Source organism: Melospiza georgiana, chromosome 6 (genome assembly GCF_028018845.1).
Source record: "Melospiza georgiana isolate bMelGeo1 chromosome 6, bMelGeo1.pri, whole genome shotgun sequence".
NCBI classification, from domain to species: domain Eukaryota; kingdom Metazoa; phylum Chordata; class Aves; order Passeriformes; family Passerellidae; genus Melospiza; species Melospiza georgiana.
In genome coordinates this window covers 40,729,777-40,739,863 of record NC_080435.1, presented here as the reverse complement: position 1 = coordinate 40,739,863, position 10,087 = coordinate 40,729,777, and the positions used below count along the sequence as shown (strand labels likewise).

General features: G+C 42.1%; 1 protein-coding gene across 1 annotated transcript; it reads left to right on the top strand.

Annotated features, from left to right (window-relative positions):
- Positions 1-179: 179 nt before the first annotated feature.
- Positions 180-10,001, top strand: FAM161B (FAM161 centrosomal protein B). Its single transcript, XM_058025582.1, has 8 exons — positions 180-504; positions 1,670-2,232; positions 3,941-4,278; positions 4,672-4,799; positions 5,087-5,254; positions 5,746-5,845; positions 7,240-7,370; positions 7,594-10,001. The coding sequence occupies exons 1-8, from the start codon at positions 356-358 to the stop codon at positions 7,682-7,684; spliced, it is 1,668 nt and encodes a 555-aa protein (XP_057881565.1). The 5' UTR covers positions 180-355; the 3' UTR covers positions 7,685-10,001.
- The last annotated feature ends 86 nt before the right edge of the window (positions 10,002-10,087 follow it).

Below are 10,087 nucleotides of genomic sequence, written 5' to 3'. Positions count from 1 at the left end.
CGCCGCGGAACTGACGGCGGCGGAAGTGGCGAGCGGAGCCATGACAACGGCTGTGCGCTCCGCCGGCCTCGCGTCTGATTGGCTGCGTGCGGCCCAGTGGGCGGGCCCGAGCGCCGCCGGCCGCGCTGATTGGTGCAGACCGGGGGCGGGGCGGGGCGCGCTGAGGCGGCGGCCCGCGGACAGGAGGGGGCCCGGCCGCGGCGCTCCCGGGCGGGGAGGCGGGGTCGCAACCCCAGAACCCGCTCTGCTCGGTTCCTCTCGTTTTTTCCAGGTTACGCGACGTCCCCGCAGGCTGTAACGCACCGACTCCTGCGTTTCCCGCCGCCGGGCAAGGAGCTGGGAGCATCCTATCGGGATGGGGGGCCGGCGGTCTCCGTTAGAACCGGGCGTACCGTGCCAGGCAGAGTTATGGGGTGACCTCGGGGTGTTCGAAGAAGATGAGGAGCTGGAGGGTTTCAGGAGGGAGGCGGAAGTTCTGCGTGAGAAGCTGAGGGAGGCTCTCAGGTAGGACGATACCTGGTACAGCTGGCAGGATGGGGTGCAGGATTCCTTCTCCCTCTGGCCAGGGAGGAGGCGGAGCATGATGTCCCAAAATGCGGGTGTACAGTGCCAGAACACGGGCCACAGGTGGAGTCACAGCAGGGAGGATGGGTCAGTAGGTGCCCACTAAGCAGCTTTCACCTAAAACACGAACAGCACAAATCCCCGCCTCATTCATCAGCTAATCATGCTTGCAATGTGCTAGCCGATGACACACATTCTTATCCAGTATCCAGTCTTCAGAGCTGTGGGCTTTCCAAGGTCGAGCTCTCAGACGACTTTCCTTGTGATTAATCTAGCTTTGCATTCACTAGCAGGTCACACGTGCACTCTTATAAAGGAAATAGTTTATGAAGAAGAAGAGACTGCAGCAATTACCAGCAAGTGTATTGACCAGGAGTCTGTTCACACATGATCTGCACCTTCTGTCTCCCCCCTCACTTTTTTCCCCTTTGCTGTTCTTGATCCACTCTGATTCACCTTGATCCTTCCGTTTGCCTGCATTTATTCCATCCCTAAAATCTGTTTCACTCACTTTCACAATCACCCTCAGACATCCTATGAGAAGTTTGCCATTTTAATGAGACCCAGGATAGTCTCAGGTGGGTTTTCTTATTATCAATAATATGGTCATCTTCTCAGGTACAAAGTTTCTAGCTGAATCTCTCAAACATCACACTAAAGCAGTTTCTTGTAATGACATTCCCATCAGCATCCCAGGAATGCTAGTGTTTGGTACTGTTTGTTGGGATTTGTGCATATCTGTGCCTGATTGCCTCTCCTGCATTTGACTGTTATGTTGAGTAGCTATTAGTAAGATAACCCAAAGCTGGAGCTTTATGGTTTGCTTGTGGCCTTTCTGGCAATAGAGTGCTCTCAGCATAATAAATTGCATGACAAAGCTAAGTAGGCCTAACTTCCATTTTATACATGGAAAACAAGCAAAGCTCTGCTCACAAACTTTGGTAGCAAAGCAAAATATGGAGCCTGAGAATGACAAACCCTAGGCCTGTCCTTTACAATCAGCTCAGCCTGTGGTGTCTTTCTCTTAATCAGTAGTGTCTCCCTTCTTTTAACTCTGTTTTTTAATAATGTCACTAATCTCCCCTTCATAATGTGTTTGTCTTAGTCACACATCTGGTAACATAAGGCAGTCCAGTTCTTTGACCGACCTCACCTCAGACAGTTCCTGGGATCAGCAAAAGCCTCACTTGTTTCCTAAGTCCCGCTTGAGGCCAAAAAGCGCTTCATCTCCCTGGATTCCTTCCATCACCATCCCTCAGCCTTTCAAAATGACCCTGCGGGAAGCTCGCAAAAAGTCCGAGTTGCTGAAGTCATACATGTTCCTTGAACTAGACACACACAGAGACAAAAGGCAAAGCCAGGATGAAGCTGAATGTCAGAAACAATTCCGGGCACAGCCTGTACCTGCCCATGTGTTTCTGCCCCTTTATCAGGAAATAATGGAGCAGAATGAGATTCGCAGGCAAGCAGCAACACAGAAAAGAAAGGAGCTGCTACTTTCAACGCAGCGGCCCTTCAGTTTTGTGGAGAAGGAAGAGAAAAAGAAAGAAGCTATCAGACAAAAATTCCTGGCAGCAGCAACCCCAAATGAGAGCTCCAAACAGAAGCAAGCCAGTAAAAAAGTTCCTAAATCTACTTATGACTCACTTCTTGGAGATAAACTGAAAGGTAACATGCCAGGGCTCTTTCTGTAAAAGCACCTCCCTGCCTGTCCCTTGCTGTCTCCATGCTGGGAGGTAAGATCATGGCTCGTAGGGCACCACTTGGAGCCGAAGGCCAGTGTCTCCTGGTGGTGATGAGTCTCCTGTGTGTCTCACTGGTCATTGCATTTTGTTTAGATACCCTTGCAGTAGAGTGCCCTAAGTTCAGTAGTGTATGAGTGTCAGCAACAGCAGTTCTGTTCCACTCCCCAGAAAACATGGGCACATTGAGCTCTACAGACAGATTTCCATATCCACTTTGCTGCCGATTGTGACAGTCTGGGAATCTTTGCCTGCACTGGATTTCATACCTTTGGTTACACTAAAGGGTCTGAGATGATTTGCGGCACAAACATGAAGACAGATGTAGTGCCATAGGTCTCCAAGGTCCATGCAGTATCTTAGATCTGACAATTTTACTCCTACCCAAGTGATCTATTCTGCACAGAACCCCTAGGAGAGGAGACAAGTATTTCCTGAGCCCAAAACAGGCAATTAGTTTGGTTCTAAGTGATGATGTAGTAGTCCAGTCTCTCCTGCCATTCTCTGATGTTTCCAGTGGCCTTCCCACTTGCACTTAGCTGGCTCAGTTGCTAAAACAGGGAAAGCAGGTGCCAGGACCATTCTAGTCAGGGCAGCCAAGGAAATGCTACTGATGCTTGCCTGCTTTCAGATGGCTTAAGCCGCTGCAGTTGAAAGTTTGAAGTAAGCAATTCAGACTTCATGCTTGAATGTGGGAACTAAGCCAGTCCTTAATAATTCTCATGGCTTTTCTCATTCTTTTCTCCTTTTTTACTGTTTCTGTGATTTCTTCTTGAGGATACACCAGTTCAGTTTTCATCAAAAAACATTCTGTTTTAACCTAAATAGATTAGAAAGGTAAAAAGCAGCAAAGGACAAACCATTGTTCTATTTCTATCTGGCATATGAGAAGGGAGGAGAAATTAACATTTCATACTTCAGGCAATGAATACCTATAAATTAACTGAAAACCATCTTATTTTGCAAACAGCAGTATTGATTTTTTTCCCTAAAAGCAAAAAAAAAACCAACCCTCAGCCAACTGTCTGCATTTTCATAAATATTTAGTGCTGCACAGGAAAGGACTTCAGTTTGATGCTATAATCTAAAACATATTCTATGAAAGTTTATCACAAAAGTCACAAAGTGAGCTATCCATCAAATGTTCCTTACTTAAAAACTTTTCCAATGTAGACAGTTACTGCTGGAGATTATATAGAAAAGCCATCATCTGTTACAACTCATTTGTACCACACAGTCAACATGGCTGTAAATCCCATATAAAAAGTATGGGACTAGTATGGAAGATTAGCATTTCTGCAAGACAAAGGAAACAAAGGGCACAAGTTACCTGGTACCTTTAAGAATAGGAGAAGTCCTGCTCAGTTATTGCTCCAATAAGTAAAAGAGATATCTAGAAATGAATGCCTAAGAAAGAGACCCTACCATCATTTTACTGGCATCTTCGAATTATTTTTCCCTGGGAGGCAGAGAAGAGAGGGGCTGAAAAAGGGGGGAAGGAGAGCACAGGGTGTTTGGTCTCTCCTATATCTGTAGCTGTCATCGTAATGGAAAGTTTAGACTTGGGCACTGGCAGTTTCACAGCCTTTTATGTCACTCACACTGTTCTCATTGCTTTCCTTTTGATCCTTTAGAAGCTGAACTCTGCAGGGAAATCCGCATTCAAATGAGAGCAAAGGATTTGCTGGAGAGCTCTGTAGCTCCTATAGACACCAGCAACTGTCGGAGGGAGCCTCAGTCCCGAACTGCCACCAGAACTAAGCAGGAAAAACTTGGCTTCTTACAGGACACAAGTTTCAGCTTCAAACCACAGATTAATCCAGCAATACCAGACTTTGAAGAACTTTACTGGGCATTTCAGAGGAAAACAGTGAGGAGACAAGAAATCAAAGAGCCAACTCGTAATAAGCCATTCAAGCTGAGAACCTCCAATCTCCATGCCAGGCAGAGGCAGACTAATGAAAAGATAAAGGTGAGATAGCTGGATATTTCTGTGGTACTGCTTTCTCCTATCAAGATACCAACTTCTCAAGTTTATAGCATTTAATTATTAATGGTTAACATCCTGTGACATCTGCCCTTGTATTAAGAGTACTGCAGAATTCTAGGCCAAACAAGAGAACAAAATTCTACACAAAATGAGCTATGACAGCTAAGGCTCAGTCACCCTTTCATAGCTCTAATCATGTCTCCTTCCCCTTGTCCCTCAGCCCATCCACATGTAAATCTCTGCTGATGGAAGAGAGAAGAGTGAGTGCATTCTCATAGCCCAGCTGTTCTCTTTGGTAGGCAAATAACAGAGGAGATTCTGTACAGAGCAACTGTCTCTGAACAAATACACTCAATAAAGTTTCATTTCTTTCAGGATTCTCAGAAGTTTTCCAAGGTTTCAGTGCAAAAAAGTCACTCTCTGCCTGGACTTTCCTCTCTCTCTTCCAACACCCTTCCTGTGCATATTACAGATGCAACTAGAAAGAGGGAATCAGCTATTAGGTAGGTAGAAAGTTTGTCTACAAGACTGTACAACTACTGACCAACATGGAGGAAAAAACACCAGTGTTTTCCCTCATCACATCAACTACATCAACAATACATTTCCTAAATGTTTCTCTGTCTTCTTTCTTTGTTAAGTCTTGCTCTGTCTTCCATTGCATTGGAAACTGCTGAAATTTTGTGCAGCTGAAATTTTACTTTTTCTCCTTGGAGGACTACAAAACTGAAATTCCCACCTAGCATCTGGCAGTCCACATTGGCTCATCAGTAACTTTTTTTCCATACAGATATGCCCAAGATAACAAAAAGGAAGGGGACAAAGAAGGAATTTATTGGCTGGAGAAACAGAAAATGAAATGTCAAGCTATGCAAAAGTCTGTGAACAGCCGAGCAAAAGCACTGGATCCTCATAAAAGTCTGGAGGAAACACAAAAGGAGAAGTTAAAACAGAACAGGTCAGTATCCTACTCTGCACAAAAATAACCTTTTACTCTAGTAACTGAAGATGATCAGATAATTCTTTAGGACAGATTGGGTATAAAAACATTCCTAGCCTAACCTTTTTTGGTTACTGTATCCATGCTACATTCATTTGGATATCTTGACAATTCCATGCTTCTCCTTCCATAAAGAACGGTTTCCTTTAGATTAATGTTTGTAGAAACTAATTTGTACAAGCCAGTCAACTGTAATGTGTAGCTTGGTAAAGAACACATAAGAGACAAGTTTTTCTAAAAATGTGAACACTGTTTCTTGCTTGCAGTCTAGAAGAGCTTTGCTAATAGATCCATAACTTGTCAGCAATAGGGTTTTTTTTTCCCAGCATTCAGAATCAAGAGAATTACCGAAGTGATTTAAAGAATGGAACACTCACTGAGAATTCATCATTCCTGATCAGCTACAGTCAGAGGTAACCTATAGTAGACAGGCAATTTTTCCATTGCAGGCAAAATATGCGAGACAGAACAAAAGAATACAGAAAGGAGCTGGAAGAAATGAAGCTGCGAGTCAAGAACAGACCATTCCTTTTTGAACAGGTCACCAAGGTAAGTGGTCAAAGTCCCAGAGTATTTCTGGGCAATAGGATAAATTGTCTTTCATTTAAGGCAGGCATTAAGAAATTTAGTCTCAAGTTAATTCATGGATGAGAAGGTACAAACAGTCTCTTAAGTCTCTGGGGTGCACTCAAAATAACACATGAAAAAGCCACCAAAGTATACTTTAAATTCCTTCCTATTTTTGCCTTGAAAAAAAACATTCAGGCTTATTTCTAGGAGCTTGCCAGTTCTTAGTATATATTGCAATCACAATATATGGTCTGATGAAAATCAAGGCCTTATAACACCAGAAATTAAATAAATACCTATTCTGCACCTGAATACTATAGACTACATTTAGGAGATGCAAAATTTTTTCTTAACACCCTCTCCAGTTAAGCACTTTTTCTTTGTACCTCTGCTGCTACAGAAGAACATTTATGATGGTTATGTTGCTTTTATCACCTGTAGGCTTTGTAGTCTGGGGCTGCATTTAACACATCTCAACCATCACACAGTACCAGCTGCAAATCTCTATTGCACCTGAGGTGTAGATACAATCTGTACTGTATCTTTTTCCCTGGGTTTTCTTTCACTTTCATTTCCTTGCAGGAACTGCAGCTGGTTAGAGACAGTGACAATACATTGACAATATGCCAATTTAAAATTTCTCCACAGAAAGTACCCTCCTGCATCAGGCTTTGTGTTCTGATAATGGAGGCAGAGAACACACATGTGTGATAAATACTGGTAATATTGCCATGTACCAGATTGGTAAGAATTCACCATTATCAATAGTGTTCACTGATGTCCATACTAGGTTTCTATCCTTCCATATAGAACACCTTAATCTTTAGGGCCTGTCCCTCTGGAGAACCCTAATCTCAGACTACATTGATTTGCAAGGTTCATTTGGAAATAGTGAGGATATAGGACTCAAGATGCTTGTTTTTCAGTTGAGCTGATCTGAAGCTATTTCACAGGCACTCTCCATTTATTAACTTTTTTCACTGTTGTTAGTTCTTACCAGTTACAAGCAAATGTGCTTACAGAATTTCACGTAACTTGGGTTTTGCAGATGTTTTTGATTTGAGTGTCAGAGTTAGGACTCAGACACAAGTATACCAGTCTGGTAAGACTGGAATGTGGTAGAAGGAGGAAAACAGAAGAAGAAAAAAAATAACTGAAGCAGGAAAACATGAGCTCTGGCTTTGGGAGATAGAAGACATTGTCCTAGTGTTCAGTTTTGGTACTGCACTGTATGGATTACAAAAATTTTGGACAGGAGGTTGTGATGTCCTCTTGTCCCCATCAGGAGCATCAGATGTACACTTCAAACCCAGTTGACTGTTATGGGGAATCCCCAGATCTCTGCATTTACTGTTTAAGTTTCGATTTCACAGCATGATGCTCGTCAAGGAGCAGAGCGTCGCTATAGACGCACCCTGCAGCAGGTCGGCCTAAGCGAAGAATTTGTAAAGAAAAAAGGGAAAGATGCCACTGACTTGCTGGAAGAAGAATCTGATGTTCAAAGGTAATAAAAACAATGCAGCATTGCTCTTTTGAAGGTGACTAAAAATATTTTCCTTGTTCATGAATGCATTCCAGTTTCTATAATCTAGTGTAGGAAAAACTAAATTAACTTCACTGCTCTTATTAAGCATTGTGGCTTCTCTCTCTGAATTCCTATAACTGCACCCTATTTCATATGCATGGGGCCAACCATTTCTGGTATTAGCCCATCACTATTTCTGCAGGCTGCCTGAGCCTCGGGGTGAAAAGGATGCCTGTACCAAACAGGAAGGAGTACCTCAGGAGGAACTGAGCACAAAGGAAGTGGCAGCATAAAAGCTTGCAGAAGAATCATTCAATCAGTTCTTGACTTCTTTCGCTCAAGATTCTCCAGGTTAATCCTCAGGAACTTAATAGTTTAAGCTGACACCTAAAAGTTACTGTGGGGTGAGATGGGAGAATTTAGTAAAGGGAAAAAAGCAACTGTTGTTTAGAGCATGTCTTGTTCAGCCCAGCAAACCCTGCAGCCTCCCTTAGTCTTCAAAAGTGTCCCTTGTGTGAGCTCTTTCCTTTAATGGGCAACAAAACAAGTTAGAGAGGTTGAAGCACTATCTTTGGATAAAAGTAGATATGAAAGATTGAAGAGGTGCATCCTCTACTGTCAGCTCATTGCATTCATGCCACAGAAGCACACAGGAAAGGGAGAATGCCTTCTACTGTGCTAGAGCTTTTTTTAGACACATGTGTGGTAGAATGCTTTCAAACAAGGTACTTCTACAAAAATAAATATCAGGATTTGACCCATCTTGGGAGAAGACTCAAAGGGAAGTCTTTCTCTGGTGTTAATTCTCCATTCACCCACTACCAGCTCAGCTTCTTCCCCCTATTAGTAAGAAGCAATAGTCTTCCTATATTAAAACATGTCCCATGTTTCATGATTTGAAAGTGTTTCAACACCATACCAATTTAGGTCATTAATTTGGCCCAAAAAAACAACCAAAGTTATGAAGAAGGTTGTAATTAAACACTTTGAATGCATCACTTTGAATTATTGTTGTCCTAATTGTATGATTACTGTGATATCAAAGATAGATTTTGGAGGAAAAAAGGTTAGGTGTTGCCTGCCAGGACTTTGCACTCAGATGCCTAGTGCACCTTGAAAGGGGTATTTCACACTTTAGTGATCTCCCTTTGCCTGACACTAATAATCATTTCAAAAATAACAATCCTTACCACCTGGAATGTTTTCTGAGAAATTTGCACTTTGACATTAAAGTATTTTCAAATAGATATAATGTTTCCGTATTGCTCAATTTTCCTCATCTGTCATCTTTTCCTCACTTACTTAAATACAAGATGTGTCTCTTTTTGTCACCTTAATCCTTTTTCCTTACACTGGAACAACACAGCCTTATCATCAAGTCAGAAATACAGTACCTGTCAGAGCTACCACATTAGACAAAGATATAAAACTGAAATAATGACATTTTTAATCATAACAAAGTAGTAAATCCAAGGATTTGTGGCCCAGGGGTTTCACACTGCTACATTACAGACTGAATGCACCAAACGGCAACATCCTCTTAAAGTGACTCAGTCCTCACACTGAGCACAGGCTTCAGCTCCTTGGAGGGTTCCAGAAAGGCTGTTACCAGTGTACCACTTCCTACACAGGTGTAATTGTGCAGGGCAGCCAGAGGCTGCTCTTTCTCTGGGTACCCCCTGGAAAAGAGCAGTGATGTAACCACATTGTCACCGTGCCTCACTACATTGAAGGAGGAAGGAAAGAAGATTACTTCCATGCTCTAAGTCTGTGATTTAAAGCCTCTTTGTATGGATATATTTGTAGCAGTGGGACTGAAATTTTAATGCATACATTTTAAAGGGTATTTACTAAAATTCGTTGCTGATTTCCATAATAATAGTTAATGGTGCTGAAAAAAGAAATTTCCAAGTATGTGAAGTGAAAAGGGAAACCCTAAGAAAGGAGGAACAAAAGTTTAAATTATTTTGCCATATCCTTTTAACAAATAGTAAGGTGACATGCATGAATATAATAACAAATAAATTAAAGCCTTCATATTGGTCCCTAAACTGAAATTGCAGAAATGTGAGAAAAGTAAAAGCATCAAACTAAGTAACTGAAACTCACATCTCTCTTGCTAAACAAAGTTTTGTTCTGAAAGGAGGATTATGTTTCTGTAATCCTAAAAGAGAGCTGTGGTCTCTTAATATGTCTCAAAAATTGTATGAAAATAAAGAGTTTCAACTATGGTTCTGGATTTTTACATTTTATGAAAGTATTTGGTTATTTTCAGTTACAAGATTTACAGCCTGTTCAGCTAACCTACAAAAATACTGTAGAAAAGAAGACATCTCACTGGAGTATCTCCCATCAATTGCTGAGATGGCAGCCAAACTGCATCACTTTGATTCCCAGGTACCTGGTGGAGCTTCTGCAGGAACCTCCAGGTTACAATACCTGCACCAGCAGCAGCACTACCTTTCCATTCAGCTAGGGAGCAATATAAACTCTAGGCATTCCCTTTGCATAGAAGCTATTACAGATACACAGTACCTTACCAAAATCGGCATTCTCAGTAACACCAGTTGTGAAGGCTCTTTAAGTTAACAAAGTATTCAGAACACCATGTGGAAGTCTCATTTAAAGAGCTTGATATACCAAAAACATTTTGGAGAAAAATGACTGGGAAAAGCAGGAACAGAACACAGCAAATG